The sequence below is a fragment of the Leptodactylus fuscus genome, chromosome 2 (assembly GCF_031893055.1).
Source record: "Leptodactylus fuscus isolate aLepFus1 chromosome 2, aLepFus1.hap2, whole genome shotgun sequence".
NCBI lineage: Eukaryota > Metazoa > Chordata > Amphibia > Anura > Leptodactylidae > Leptodactylus > Leptodactylus fuscus.
In genome coordinates, this window is record NC_134266.1 from 192048001 (window position 1) to 192064840 (window position 16840).

The 16840-nt window shown below is 40.0% G+C and overlaps 1 protein-coding gene across 1 annotated transcript in view; it reads left to right on the plus strand.

Moving 5' to 3' along the window:
* ABCC4 (ATP binding cassette subfamily C member 4 (PEL blood group)) overlaps positions 1–16840 on the plus strand; it is a 222411-nt gene that overhangs the window by 43530 nt on the left and 162041 nt on the right. Inside the window, exons 5-9 of the mRNA XM_075265322.1 lie at positions 4039–4128; positions 5485–5648; positions 8364–8489; positions 9710–9959; positions 13368–13475. Of these exons, the coding sequence (XP_075121423.1) occupies positions 4039–4128; positions 5485–5648; positions 8364–8489; positions 9710–9959; positions 13368–13475 (738 nt within the window). The remainder of the gene's footprint in view (positions 1–4038; positions 4129–5484; positions 5649–8363; positions 8490–9709; positions 9960–13367; positions 13476–16840) is intronic.

Genomic DNA, 16840 nt, shown 5'->3' on the forward strand with positions numbered 1-16840 from the left:
ATATAGTATAATGTCCCATAGCAGCCCCTTCACACAATATAATGTCTCACAGTAGTCTTTCCACACAGTAATGGTCCCAAAATGGCCCTATGATTTTGAAATGTTGAGATTCTCTTCAGGCCTCAGAGTATAATGAGTGGAGGCCCAGGGTAGGTGATTGAACATAACATAAACAGTGTTGCTCGCCTCCCCTGGGATCTGACTCCTTTCTTTGGTCTGCTTCCGGTCTTACAGATGCCTGGAATAGCGTCACAGACACTGATGTCTGTGAGTGGGCCTCAACGGTCATGCAAGTTACATTGGTGTCTTTATACGTCATGACACCGATGTGATCCACATGACCACTGAGGCTCAATCATAGATCTCAGCAGACTCTGACGTTATTCTTGATGTCTCAGAGACCAGAAGAGGCTCAAACACTGGCACTGGAGCCCAGGGAAGGTGAGTAACACTGTTTATGTTTAATCAACTACCCTAGTCCAAGCCCAATCTTGCAAGGTTCACCCAACAAATACTCTCAGTGCTGCCACCTCAGGGACTTGTCCGTCTTCCTTCTGAGGCCTCATGGCAGATCGGGCCCTGGGACTAGCTTGCCTGTCAGTTTCAGTTTCTTGATCTGTTAGTATGCATCCTTGCTGGTTTTTTTTCTGGACTCTCTGTATACCATATACTAGTTTCTGCCTCCATCTTGTATTTCATGCTTCTGCAGTATCTCTGTTACCTGTGGCCTTTGGGCTTCTGCAGTACCTCAGCTACTTGTGACCTTTACACTCCTCCAGTACTTTTGCTACCTGTGACCTTAGGTCATCAGTAGTACCTCAGCTATCTGTGGCCTTAGGGTAAGTTCAGATGGTGTTTTTTGGTCCGGAACCTGAGGTGAAGGCCGCCTCAGGTTCCGGACCAAAAGTCGGGTAGCCGAGACTGAAAGCCGGTGCACTGCATCGGCATCCAGCCGCGCACTCCCCTCCGTTTTAGGCCCGATGAATGGTCCTTATCCGAAGGAGGGTGTGTCTTCAGGCTGAATAGCGAGGCGAAACAGCCTGAAGAATGAGCATCTTGCTTGTTTTTTCTGGGAATCGGAAGAAACGACTCCCGGAAAAAACTTGAGCAGTTCCTATTGATTTCAATGGGAGCCGTCTTTTTGGTCAGGATTTTGAGGCGGATATGGCTTCAAAATCCTGACCAAAATACTCAGTGTGAACTTAACCTCAGGGTGTCTGCAATACCACAGCTTCCTATGACCTTCAGGCTTCTGCTACCTGTGGCCTTAGGTCTTCAGCAGTTCCTCAGCTACCTGTGGCCTTAGGGTAAGTTCAGACGGAGTTTTTTGGTCTGGAACCTGAGGCGGAGGCCGCCTCAGGTTCCGGACCAAAAGCCGGGTAGCCACGACTAAAAGCCAGTGCACTTCACAGCTTCCTACAGTCCTATGAAAAAGTTTAGGCACCCCTATTACTCTTAATCATTTTTAGTTCTAAATATTTTGGTGTTTGCAACAGCCATTTCAGTTTGATATATCTAATAACTGATGGACACAGTAATATTTCTGGATTGAAATGAGGTTTATTGTACTAACAGAAAATGTGCAATATGCATTAAACCAAAATTTGACCGGTGCAAAAACTTTGGTATCCTTATTTTATTGATTTGAATTCCCCTAACTACTTTTTACTGACTTACTGAAGCACAAAATTGGTTTTGTAACCTCACTGAGCTTTGAACTACATAGTCAGGTGTATCCAATCATGAGAAAAGCTATTTAAGGAGGCCAATTGCAAGTTGTTCTCCTATTTGAATCTCCTCTGAAGAGTGGCATCATGGGCTACTCAAAACAACTCTCAAATGATCTGAAAACAAAGATTGCTCAACATACAAAAACACAGGAGAATGTCCACAGCTCTTAAATTCGTTAATATAATAGAGTCCGTTTTACCCTTGAGTGCCCGAAAAAACGCCCTCCGGTTAGGGCAAAAAATAGTCCAACAACAAAGCAGAAAAGTCTTCAGCACAAAGGGTATATTCAATAAAAAAATAACTTTTATTCACAAAAACATAAAAAGATGGAAAAAACCTTACCTTTTTCATATCTGTGCCTTGTCATCTTTTTATGTTTTTGTGAATAAAAGTTATTTTTTTATTGAATATACCCTTTGTGCTGAAGACTTTTCTGCTTTGTTATTGCTCAACAGAGTTGTTCAGGGGAAGGATACAAAAAGTTGTCTCAGAGATTTAACCTGTCAGTTTCCACTGTGAGGAACATAGTAAGGAAATGGAAGACCACAGGGACAGTTCTTGTTAAGCCCAGAAGTGGCAGGCCAAGAAAAATATCAGAAAGGCAGAGAAGAAGAATGGTGAGAACAGTCAAGAACAATTCACAGACCACCTCCAAAGAGCTGCAGCATCATCTTGCTGCAGATGGTGTCACTGTGCATCGGTCAACAATACAGCGCACTTTGCACAAGGAGAAGCTGTATGGGAGAGTGATGAGAAAGAAGCCGTTTCTGCACGTACGCCACAAATAGAGCTGCCTGAGGTATGAAAAAGCACATTTGCACAAGCCAGCTTCATTTTGGAAGAAGGTCCTGTGGACTGATGAAACAAAGATTGAGTTGTTTGGTCATACAAAAAGGCGTTATGCGTGGCGTCCAAAAAAAACAGCATTCCAAGAAAAACACTTGCTACCCACTGTAAAATTTGGTGGAGGTTCCATCATGCTTTGGGGCTGTGTGGCCAATGCCGGCATCAGGAATCTTGTTAAAGTTGAGGGTCGCATGGATTCCACTCAGTATCAGCAGATTCTTGAGAATAATGTTCAAGAATCAGTGACGAAGTTGAAGTTACACCGGGGATGGATATTTCAGCAAGACAATGATCCAAAACACCACTCCAAATCGACTCAGGCATTCATACAGAGGAACAATTACAATGTTCTGGAATGGCCATCCCAGTCCCCAGACCTGAATATCATTGAACATCTGTGGGATGATTTGGAGCAGGCTGTCCATGCTCGGCGACCATCAAACTTAACTGAACTTGAATTGTTTTCTAAAGAGGAATGGTCCAAAATACCTTCATCCAGGATCCAGGAACTGATTAAAAGCTACAGGAAGCGACTAAAGGCAAAAGGAGGATCTACTAAATATTAATGTCACTTTTCTGTTGAGGTGCCCATACTTTTACACCGGTCAAATTTTGGTTTAATGCATATTGCACATTTTCTGTTAGTACAATAAACCTCATTTCAATCCTGAAATATTACTGTGTACATCAGTTATTAGATATATCAAACTGAAATGGCTGTTGCAAACACCAAAATATTTAAAACTAAAAATGATTAAGATTAATATGGGTGCCCAAACTTTTTCATAGGACTGTATGTCCTTCAGGCTTCTGCTACCTGTGGTCTTTGGGTTTCTGCAGTACCTCTACTACCTGTGGCGATTACGATCCTGTAGTACTTTTGCTACCTGTGACCTTAGAGGTTCTTCAGTATCTCTGCTATCTGTGGCCTTTATGATCCTGTAGTACTTTTGCTACCTGAGACCTTAGGTCTTCTGCAGTACCTCAGCTATCTATGGCCTTCAGATTTCTACAGTACCTCTGCTACCTTAGGTTCCTGCAGGGCCATAGCTACCTACGGCCTCTGGGCTTCTGCAGTACCTCTGCTACCTGTCCTTTTGTCCTGCCCTGGATGAAAGACTTGCTTTCCATAACTAACTCCTATAACTGTTTCTAATATACGGGTCATCCACATTTTTCCTCTGACTCTTTGTGCTGCTTTTCCGAGTGCTGGTCTTGGCACCCAGAAAACATGCACTTTTTTAATACATTATATATCTGTTTACTCATTAATGGTATAAATGTCTGTTTTTTTCTCCTTTTGCAAGAAAAGAATCCTAGTACTAATGTATTTTCTGTTAAGGTTCAGTGTTTTGGCCTAAAGTGAGCATTTTGAGTGCCTGTGAGAACATTTTTAGTTTGAGCATTAGACATTAAAATTCCACATGGATGACGGATTTTGCAATGTTTGTTCTGTTTTAGGCGCTTCGCCTCAGTAATACAGCCATGGGAAAAACAACTACTGGTCAAATTGTAAATCTCTTGTCCAATGATGTCAATAAGTTTGATCAGGTATTGTTCAGAATAAATGTATTCAAATGATGTATTATTGTTTTTTTATTTTTATTATTATTATTATTATTATTATTATTATTATTATTATATGTTTTACAGAAGAGGATGTAATAAATGCAGTGTGAGTAACAGGACAAGAGTACAATACACAGTGTAGTAGAAAAAGCCATATGAACACGATGTACAAACTGCAAAAGAGCAGTGAATACATGGTATTTAGCAAAACAGAAGTACTAAATAAGACAATAGTTTTCCTAAATATCTCTGGAATATTGGTATGTTCTCCTTGGCCTATGTATATACCTTTATGTTATTATATATCCAGATTTCACATTGGATTGCTAAATTGCTGCATCTACTTGGCAATGCCTTCTCTTTATTTGACCTTGAGAACAATTGTTCTTTTGTTAGGTTTAGCTTTACAGGTATGTTTGCCAAGAATTTTTATTGGGCTAGACTCATACACACATTTATTATGGCAGTTTTAAGCAAAACACAGGAGTGGATGTAAAAGATAGAATGATAGATTTCTTTTTTTTAACTTGTTTATTTAAGGAATTTTTAACAATAAAAGGTACAACAGGTTTGGTAGCCAGCATCATTTAAAAAAAATAAAATGAGAACAAACTAAAAAAGAGAGCACGCCACTGAGGGAACAGTGCAAATGCGATAATGAAATCAACACAGGTCATCAAAACAAACAAAAACACATTACACAATCAGAAAGACAAGGGGGACACCAGTAGACAAAGACAAGACAAGACAGGAGACAGAGGGAGAACTCCAGTAAGGAAAGACTGGGAGAGTTCAATAGACCATTGATTCAAATAGTCTGAGTTGCTCAGAAAGCGTTCCACGGATTCCAAATGGCGTGAAACCGCTCCTCATCATTATTAACAGCTGCTTCAGAGCTTGTTCAGCCACTGGGTATCTCACAAACCCCATCTGACATCGTTTGAGTGAATTGGTGACCCAATGGGTTTGTACCATGAAGACACATTGCTCAATACTGTACACCACCACCCTGATGAAAAGTCGAGTGAGTGAGTGAATGGGTATGGAGGTATGCACCTGCAAGTCACAAACCGAGGTTAAACATCCTGCTGGCTATCCAGTGCCTACCGCATCTATCTGACCGGCTTGTCTGTAGCTTCATATACTGAGAAGCACATTACACATTGTTTTATTAAGATTTATTACAGAATATTCAGGGCCTCTTTTGAGAGAATCTCCCTGTTGTATTACCTGTGTATCATTTATGGGAAGAAGTTTTATAACTGAAGTTATACTTTATAGGAATAATTGTGTAATTGGCTTGGCAAAGGTTATTTCATGCATGGTTTTTCTCAACAGGTAACAATTTTTTTGCACTTTTTATGGGCTGGTCCTTTGCAAGCTATTGCAGTAACTGTGCTTCTTTGGATGGAGATTGGTCCATCGTGTCTGGCAGGAATGGCAGTACTCATTATTCTTATGCCCTTGCAAACTATTCTTGGAAAATTCTTCACATCTTTGAGGTGAATGTTCATGTTCAGTACTTTAGACAAAGAAAATCACTTATGTATGTTTCACCATTTCACAGTTCACGCCTAAGACAGAAGACAAATGGAAAGTTTTGGCAGCGTGTAGTTGTGTCTGCTGTCTATGTTAATATTTCAAAACCACTTTTATATAGAATGCAATGAAACCATGTCGTCCTCGGTTCTGTGCTGACATGTCTATCAGTAATGCAAGGCAAGGCAAGGCAACCAGAACACAGTAGGGGAAATTTATCAATTCCTCTAAACCATTTTTCGGGCATAGAGGGATCATATTGTGGCCCACATTTGGCGTAAGGTCCTTTCTCGTACCAAATGTGTACCAGAGCCCCTTTTGGCCTTTCAGCCAATATATTTATTATAAGCCTCTTCATAAATCAGATGTAATAGAAATAAATGATAAATAGTGGATCGGTAAACACCATAATGTTTTACAATAGGGGTTGTATCAAATATATATAGCTTTCATTGTTTTACATAATTAAAACCCCACTCCAGTAAACTTCAATGATCTCTAGCCCTATAGTACAGGACATAATACTGTATAGGGAATGATGCTCTCGCTCACTGGGCACATTGTTCACTTTATACAGCTCCTGGTTCCTTGGCTGGTCATTTGACTGACCTGCCAATTCATACACCAGCTGGAAGTCCCTGGTTTCTATGTAGGAGTATGGAAGCGTAACATACAGTCGGTCATAGACTTGCATGGGAAAATTGACTTTTAGTTGGCGTGTGAATTGGCAGGTCAGTTTCAATCACAAAACCAGCCAGGAAACCCGTTCAGGAGTTGTGCAAAGAGAACAATGTGCCTGGTGAGCATTGTACAGTAGTAAGTGTGATAAAATGCAAGAAATTTTGTCAGAATTGTGGAATGAAATTTTAGAGCAAAGTAATTAGGTGGTGCAAACATAGACTAGACACCAGATTTATTGTGGTCTGGCACATTTTTAGACTGCCTAAGTTTACATTGCCTCACTGTTAGTAAATATAGGTTTTTGCTGTGGCATAGCAAAGAAAATAAGATTTTAAAAGAAGGGAGAAGTGTCCGCCGGATGGCTTCCTTCTAACTTCCCCCATCCTGACATAGGGTGCATTCACACGGAGGAAAATGGTGCTGAATTTTGTGTGGAATCCGCCTCAGATTCAGTGCTGAAAAAAAGCCTCCCATTGACTTCAATGGGTTCCTTTTCCTGCTAGCAGAAAAAGGAACCCATTGAAGTCTATGGGAGGCTTTTTTTTACAGCGTTGAATCTGAGGCGGATTCCACACCAAATTCAGCACCATTTTCCTCCCTGTGAATGGACCCTTAGGTTGACAAGACGGAATGGAGCAATCTCTCAAGATGGTAGGACAGAGAATAATAATAACAATGAATTCAACTAGGACTAAAGCAGGTTTTTTTTTTTCCACAAACATCAACAGAATGGAGTGGAACTGAAGAGGAAATAGACAATGTAAAATATACTGTGAATGAGTAGTCAGAGAGATAATAAAACCCAGATAGAACAACCAAGCTTCTCCTAAGCTGTTGGTACTTTGTGAAAGTGTGTACCGTATTTTTCGGACTATAAGACGCACCCAGGTTTTAGAGGAGAAAAATAGGGAAAAAAAAATTTTCAGGCAAAAAATGGTAAAATATTTAATGTATGGGAGTTGTAGTTTTGGAACAGCTGCAAGGCCACATTGACAGGTGACCCTGCAGCTGTACGGGGATGTATAGGGCGTTTTTTTTGTGGGGCCAGGTGTACTTTTTAGTTATACCATTTTGGGAAATGTTTATTGCTTAGATCACCTATTATTTAATTCAGAGGCAAAACAGAGAGAAAAACCCAGCGGTTTAGCACTTTTGATTTTGACGTTCACTGTACATAAAACTATTAGTAGACCGGGCATTTTCAGACACAGGGATAGCTAATGTATATGTTTCACAGTAATGTTATACTTTTATATGTATTCTAGGGAAAGGAGGTGAACTTTTATTTATTTTATTTTTTATTATATTTTTTTGTGTTTTTTTTTTTTTTTTTTTTTACTATTTTATTATCCCCCGCCTAGGGGGCTTGAACCTGCAATCATTTGATTGCAAGTCCCATAGACGGCAATACAAGTGTATTGCCGTCTATGGGAGATTCTATACATTACTATCGTGGAGTGTCAGACCAGCCGCGATAGTAATATATATCCATGACAGGCCTGGGAGCCTTCATTAGGCTCCCGGCTGTCATCGGAACAGGTCGGCTCCTGCAGCCTCGCCGTGCAGGAGCCGGCCTGCATCACTAAAGGTATGGGGCCGGTGGGGACCGGCCCCGGGGCTAACTAACTGCCGGGACCTGCGGAGGAGGAGCGGATTTACAGCATGGCCGCGCTACTGCCACCGTGGTTTTCTTCAGCGGCAGGAGCGTAGCAATCTGCAGGCCCCGGCAGCTAAGACACTCCCCGGCATCTGCTATAATAGACCGGCAGATGCCGGGGACTGTCTTAGCTGCCGGGGCCTGCAGATTGTCACGCTCCTGCCGCTGCAGAAAACCAGCGGTGGCAATAGCGCGGCCATGCTGCAAATCCGCTCCTCCCCCCACATTCGGACTATAAGACGCACCCTCATTTTCCTCCGAAATTTGGGGGGAAAAGTGTGTCTTATAGTCCGAAAAATACGGTATATACTGATTGTGATATTATTTTCTTTTCTTTTAGGGGTAAGACAGCAGCTTTCACTGACACAAGGATTCGGACCATGAATGAAGTCATATCTGGGATGAGAATTATTAAGATGTATGCATGGGAACAGTCATTTACAGAGCTGGTCAATGAAATAAGGAAGTATGTTTTTATTTTTTCATGTAGTAATGTGGCATTTGTGATACACTGCATGTGCACATTCAGTTCTTGTTTTGATAGATATTCTTTATAAAGCTTATTTATTGCATACATAGTCATTTTTCACCTTTAGAAATTTCTCCAAAATTTATGTACATTTTAACCAGATACTGATAACCATGCCACTATAAGGCTAAAGCCCCATGTAGCATCCCGCGAAAAAGCTCTGTAGGAAAAACCACTGCATTTTCTTCCACAGCGCTTTTCACAGAAAAATGGCAGAGATTTCCTCTGTGGACATTCTGCTTCAGTTATACCCATGGGGAAACCCCTGGCAATTCTCTAGATATAATTGACTTGCTGCACTTTTGCAAACCCGCAACGGTTTTTGGAAATTGCATCGTGTCTGCTGTGTCTGTCTCCTGTGTCTGTTGTGTCTGCATCGTGTCTGTCTTTTATCGCAGTGTGGGAGGTGGGATTCAGTTGAATCCCATTCACTACACAGTTACTATAAAATGCCAAATTTTTTTTCCACGGAGTTTCTGCCATGCACAATCCTCAGCTTTTATGTGACGTGGGGCCTTGGCCTAAGGGTGATTCTATTTGTTGTGGAGAAGCTGCAGTTTTTGTTGCAGAATTTGCTGTGTCTTTTTGAACCAAAAGCAAGATCAGATTCAACAGCAAGGGAAAATATAAGGGTATGCTCCCATGGTGGATTTTGCCACTGATTTTTGGCGCAGATTTTGCCCCCAATTCAGTGGTAGATTCCTCACAGGTTCTGCCTCCCATTGTTCGCAGATTGCAGCAGGATGCTGAAAAAAAAAACAAAACAGAAAATGGAGAGGAATTTTAGGCAGATCTCTAACTCCAATTCAGATTAATCTCCTGCTTTGTGAACATGCCCTAAGTGCTTCCTTTAATATATGTATTTTTTAATCCACTCTTGGAACAGAAAACTGCTGTTAAAACTGCAAAAAAAACCCACAAAAAAACCAAAACTTTCAGCAACGTATGTCACTGTTTTTGATCTGCTTTTCATATGCCATTCAACTTTGATTTCAGGGAAAAATTCATCATTCCATCCCTCAAATTGTTTAGGGACACTTTTTTTTTATTTTTAAGAGGCAGCAATGACTCTTCTAGTAGTTATTATCCGAACTGATTTGTATACTGTTTTCCTTCCATTCAGTCAGTGCAATGACTTTAACTTTTCATCATTGTAGGAAAGAAATATCCAAGGTCCTTCAAAGTTCTTATCTGCGTGGAATCAACTTGGCTTCATTCTTTGTTGCAAGCAAAATCATCGTGTTTGTGACTTTCGCCACGTATGTTCTGCTTGGCCATGTTATCTCTGCCAGTCGAGTGTTTGTTGCAGTGTCCCTTTATAGTGCAGTGAGACTCACTGTCACTCTTTTCTTCCCCTCAGCTATTGAGAGGGTATCTGAGGCCAAGGTCAGCATAAGGAGGATAAAGGTATGCTTTCTTGTGTATTTTTCCAAAAGCTTCCTTTGCTAAATTAAGTATTTGTACAATGTTGCAAATAAATTGCACATAGCTGAAAACATGGGAAGATTCAATTCTTCCATTATCAGAATGGTTCTCTATAAAGCATTGATTTTTCAGAAACATAAAAATAAGAATAAGCTTTACTTATCCATTAAGTTTCCTGCTGGCTCCAGCACCGATGATACAGTGGCCCCCACTATCCTGCAGCAATGATATTACACACATCATTCATGTGATCACTGCAGTAAAGGTTAGCAGTTAGCATGGGAGAAGGGGTGCTGGAGCCAGTTGGGGATTCACAGGTGAGCATTGGTTATTTCTTTATTTTATATGATTTACTGCTGTTAGGGAAGTTGCTGAAAATCCTGTAGTGTAAATATTTTGTTGTACCTGTTGCAAATATTCTCATCCTAATTTTTTTTTTTTAATCTCCTCTCTTTAAAAATAACAAGGCTATACTTTTTTATTTAGCTTATAATGAAGGAATGTGAAAAGCAATCCTTCTTGCCGTTATTGATCTTGAAGACATCTCTCACTTTTCTATTATTGCTTAGCCAGCCAGATTTGCCATTTGGAGCTCTTGGAAGGTTTATTCTATATGGCTGAGGTGCTGTGACACAACAAGCACAACACGTGTTTAACTTGTCCAATGCAACAACCATCAGCAAGAAATGATCAAAGTAGAGTGTTTGCCTATCTACTCCGCTTTCAGTGAAATGAATGGACAACTGATAACTGCTCCATTAAGAATGCCTTGAGCATTCACAGTACACTTCCTATTCTTCAACTAATATGACCTTCTGTAGGTTGGCATGACTTAGTGATTTTTGACATTTGCTTGCCTTGCAAAGAATTTACAGCCTGTTCATTGTTGGTCTGAGCAGGTGGACGCCCTCCGATCTTCAAGTTATCCTCTATCTTGTTGATAGGTGATAACTTGCTTTGATTGAAAAACTATTAAGGATCTATTTACATAAGGGTGAAGACAGCCACTGTTTTTTGAACAGCTGTTCCATTCACTTCTATGGAGCAACAGATGGACAAGTGCACTAATGCTTACTTCTCAGGGCAGGCCATGATGCAGGGCAGCCTACCTCTTTTCCCCTATGCATAGTATAGAGGATAAGTGTCTGTCATGACAAACCCCCTTTAAGGATAGCAGACTTGAGTGAGCCAGATGTGATTGCAGTATTGATAAAATTGTGTGACACATAAAAGACATAAAGCTAAAAGTGCTGAATATAAAGCTGGCCATACACATGAGATTAAAATTGGCCAAACTCAACATTTTGATAGGGTCGAATGTATGTCCAGTAATTTAATATAGCTATGTATGGGGGCGGCCAACTGCAGATTTCAAGGTAGAAAGAAAGATCGAGTGTGTTGAACTAGTGAAATGGTGTACGTTTATGTGAAATGAAATGGATTGAAATGGACAATAACAATATTTACCCCTTGAGCATTCACAGTACACTTCCTATTCTTCAGCTAATATGACCTTCTGTAGGTTGGCATGACTTAGTGATTTTTGACATTTGCTTGCCTTGCAAAGAATTTACTGCAGTTTTGTTCTAGAGTAAATTTACACACAGCAGTTTTGTTGGAGAAATGTATTTGACTCAAATATTGCAATTGATGTTGTTTGGATCTCTTCTGTGATTTGGACTTCTGGTTTTGGCTTACAAATACTGATGCAAAGTACTGACCAAATATTGACCATGTGATGGTAGCCATGTTTATGTAGTTGAGTATAATGCTGAGAAATTTCACATGTAAGAGGAATATACACTGTCTGTCAATAAGTATTTGGACACCCATGCAAATGAAGATACAGTATCTGCAGTCGTGATGTACGTCGCTCTTTCCACCGTTAAATAGGAAACAGCATTGGTATTAGTGCGTTAGCATTAGTCACATGCAAGATGACACGAAGTGCAGAGTTGTCCATTTTCGAGAAAGGGGTAATTGTGGGGTACCACAGAAATGGTCGTTCCTTAAGGGACATAGCAAGGGAACTGAATTACCCAAAATCGACAGCGGCCTATGTGATTACGAAGTGCAAGGTGAACGGTGATGGTCGGAATGTGCTCCAAGTCGGCAGACCCCGAAACTGGGAGACAGAGACTGACGAGTGCTGGCTAGAGAAACCGCACCCAACCGATGGCTCACATACACCAGGAGTTTCACCAGGCATCTGGGAGTATTGTGTCACTCAATACCATCCATAAGGAAACATCTGCTGGGCTCTACCAACTATTGAATATGAATAAATGTTTTCTATTCTACCACTGGTGTCCAAATACTTATTGGTAGACAGTGTATATTAGCTTTTTTCATGTTAAAGTTACTTGACATGACACATTCCCTTCACTGATAAATGGTAAAACATCATTATAAATTTATGCAAGTCAATATGAATGCCAGGTCTCTTTAAGAGGACCAGACACACCTATTCTCCTTCTTGTTAGTCGCAACCTTGCTCCTAAATTCCAGTGTGGATTATCGGTATCACATTCCAATTAGTAGTGCCTATGCAAACTAGTCCAGGAAATCAGTTTCTTTCAGTCCTTAGGATCTATTTAACTCTTAACAGACTAGCCGTATAAGTGTATGTTGTAAGTTTGTCTCTGGGGAGTTCTTCATATTTTGTCTAAATTCTTAGCAGCAGAGCACTAAAGATTTCTGTATCGTTTATAGTCTTCAGAAATCATATCTATGACTTGCTCTCTTAAAAGCCAAGGTCAAAAGGATTTCTGGTTGGAAGTAAAGTCTTTAAAATGATTGTGAACCTTCAAGTATCTTTTGATATGTTTCTATGTCAGAAGATACAAAGGAGTGGGGGTTGGTTGGGATCTCCGAACTAAAATGCCCACAATGCTTAGAATGCGAGGTCCACAGCTAAGTATATAGTACAGTCCTGCATAATATACCTTTATGGAAGTACATAGTCTCTGTACAGTAATATCTTTGAGCTCTATGTGCTACCACTTTTCCTCAATAAAACAATGTATTTAGCTAAGGCCACATGTATTAAGTTGTAGTTAAAAAAAAAAAAATACAGCCGAAAAGTATTGTGTGTTTTCCACAGCATTTTTCAGTTTTCCTCTGCCCCTGTTCTAATGATTATTGGTGATCCCTGAGGTGGAACCTGCAACAACACTTCCGCATATTCTGTAGTGTACAAGAATAGTTTTGTTGGCCATATCAGGTCAGCCATATCTTTATACATGCAAGGCAGCGGCACTGCATGATTCCGGCATAGAAGTTTTATTCATTATTAATAATTTTAAATATTAGGTTTTTTTTTAATGAAATAACTATAGAAAAAATCCAAAATAAAACATGACCTTATGTATTTAATGCATTCCATTTCAGAACTTTTTATTACTTGATGAGGTTTCAAAGCCAGCAGTAGAACAGCCTGAAGAAAATGAGCAAAATCTGTTGGTACAAATTCAAGATCTGACTTGTTATTGGGACACGGTAAGAAACTCTATATTGTGGTACTAGGTAAAAGATAACAGTTAAAAGGTAACTTCTCCAGAATTGCATAGGAAGCATTTAACTTGTTTGCTTTGTTCCTTCTTAGAAAAACGATGCCAAAGCAGAAACACTAAATATATTAAAAAAAAATATGAAAAAGTTTTATTTGAAAATACATGAAAAAAACATAATCACATCAAAAGACATAAATTTATTTTTTTTAAAGGAAAAAAGGGGGAGCCAATGCTGCCAAATTACCAAATACATGGAAGGAAGTAATGTATAAAAGCGCCACAAACAATGTGCATCACATAAGGCAATGTGTCAGTATAAGTACATGCAATATATACACAGAGTACTTGTATTAACAAAACCACGTAGTCATATAATAGCAAAGGGTTAAAGTGAAAAGCTGCATCCCTATACTGAAAAACCTAAGCAAAGAGGGGTGAACAAGATAAGCCCAATAGAATCAAAGAAATCTCCTTACCATGAACAAACGCGCCCCGATGTGTGTTTTGCCATTACAGCTTCGATCCCCTGATGTCATCATGGTACTGAAAAACATGAGTTGGCTCAGGCCAAGGGTGTAGATGGAGAGCCGGAGGGGTCCTAGGACGGAGCCTTGGGGGACATCTACGGAGATAGGACGTGGTGTGTGAGTGGGAGATGCTGAATCTGAGATACCAAGGGATGAGAGAATTTCTAGCAAAAGAGAGTGGTCGACTGTGTCGTCGGAGGAGGACAGAGTAGTGACTTTGGCAGTCAGAAGGTCATTAGTGACTTTGGTTAGGGCAGTTTCAGTGGAGTGACGGGGTCTGAAGTCTGACTGAAGTCTGTCAAAGAGCAGGTTGGACGAGAGATAGGAGAAGAGTTTGGAGTGGATGTGTTGCTCAAGCAGTTTTGAGGTGTACGGGAGCAGTGAGATGGGACGATAGTTGGCTGGAGAGGTCGGGTCGAGGGACGGTTTCTTAAGTATAGGAGTGACAGTGGCGTGTTTGAAAGCGGAAGGGAACAATCCATTGGCTAGGGATAGGTTGAAGAGATGGGTTAGGACTGAGGTTTTTTTAGTGTATTTTCAAATATAACTTTTACATATATATATATATATATATATATATATATATATATATAATTAATATAAATTTTTTTTAATATAATATATATATATATATATATATATATATATATATATATATTTGGTGTTTCTGCTTTGGCATCGTTTTTCTTATATACTTAGAATTCACCATGGTATTCAAAATGCCCTAGTTTGTACTTGTGTAATGATCCTTCTTAGCCTGTGCAGCTGTACCAAAGACTGGTGGTGCATGAGATACAAGCTATTTACTACATACCTATAAAATCCACCACCACTAACCTCTAATAGTAGTTATGTTTTATATACATCTTAAAGATACAATTAAGGAGAAATTTAATATTATATGGCATATTTCATGCTTTCAAATAAATAGCTATGCATATAATACATAGGTGAGCTGGGTCAACCAGCGCAAAAAACACTGTTTCTAGCAGGAATACTGTTCTATGATATTGATATGCCAAAGGGAGTATGGACAAGTGTCGTCATAATGAGTTTACCTGTTTAAAAGATTCCAGCATCTTTCTGGTGTAAATCTCTTATGTAACAGTGTGATTATATGTGGAGCCAAAGTGTTCAAAGCAAAGACCTAGCTAATCTTTAGCACAGGTTATTATATTACAGTGTCCTGAGAAGCTGGATTATTTTAATAGTTTTTTTTTTAAACAGATTATGTCCTCAGTTAACTGCTTGCTAGTTGACGTTAATACACATTAAAATGTGCAGTACAGAGTTGGATAAAGAAACGTCTTTATAGACCGTGCATATTAACGTTTGTACTGTTGGGAATTGCCACAGGATCTTCTGTAGATATTTGTTACTTCATAATACTTTTTTTAATTTAATTTAAAAAAATAAAATAAAAAATTGCTGTGACAGAAGCTGCAAACCTCAGCATGCAGTTACATCTGAGGTAGATATGTAAATGATTACAGGTGTGATCTGATAAGACACTGAGTCTTACCAAAACAGGGTGTAAAAGTGCCCCTGCTGCCCTGCAAAAAATGGTGTGAGTCTACTTTTGGGTAGTGTACTTCTTGGTGAGAGATTGTTGACTTCTAGACATGCCTGTACAACTCGCTTGAGGAGATTTTGCTCAATTGACAGACTTTGAGGACGGTGTGCATCATTGGACTGACAGAAGCAGGAGATGGATTAGACAAATTGGCCATTAGATGTTGGGAGCAGTGATAACTTGAAGGCAACCACACATGGTGAACAGGCTCCGCATATAGAGGATCACTTGATCTCCTGAGAAAGCACGAGCAGCTCCCACATTTTTCATGTCCACCATTCAGACACAGGTGGCACCTTTATTACACACCCCTGTCTCTGCCTGGACCATTTCTAGGCACTTATCAGAAAGAAAGTTGGTGTCATGGACCCCATTACGTGTCCTGTCATTGACATCCAGCCATAATCACCTTTGCTTGCAGTAGCATTGTGAAGAAGAATCCTGAACTGCTTTGTATGGAAATCGTGCCGCTTTTAGGTATGAATCCAGATTTTTGGGGGGATCTGACAATGGTTGCTTCGAACATGAAGTTCTCTAGGTGAGTGTTTTAATGCTGCCTTTGCTATGGAGCAAAATGGGGACCTAGGGATCCATCACATACAAGAGTTGGTCGCTCCTTATAGTGATATGAGGGATACAAAGAGCTCTGCTATATGTGCAGAGCATCTTACGGCAACAAGCGTTGCCACACATTGCAGGGCCTCTAACTGGCATTTTTTTGAAGGCTAATGCTCATCCATCCAAAACTAGGGTTTTCTAGGAATGTCGCCATATTTCAACACTTTCTTGGCCTGCTTGGTCACTAGATTTATCACCAGGGAAGCATTTATCTGGAGTGATCACCTGGAATACCAGCTTCAGCAGCCTGCGGGTCTACAGGCCTAGCTGCAATATCTCTGGATATATGTGACACAGGATACCATATAGAACCTGTATGTCTCCATGCTCACCTGTATCTGATCTTGTATCCAGGCTAGAGGCTGTATGGCAGGGTACTAGAGCCTCTTTCCAGTTGTATAGTTTTCCCCAATAAATGTATGCTTTCGCTCTCATATTGTAATCATTTACCGTACATATCATCATTACATTCACTCATCGAATCATAATTTGATTTCACCAACTCCATGGAATGATTTTTTTTCCAGTGAGTGTAATGTACCCAGGCCTAGACTTTTTTTTTTTTTTGGGTGCCATTTTTTACTCAGAGCAGTGATGGCAAACCTTTTAGAGATCGAGTGCCCAAACTGAAAC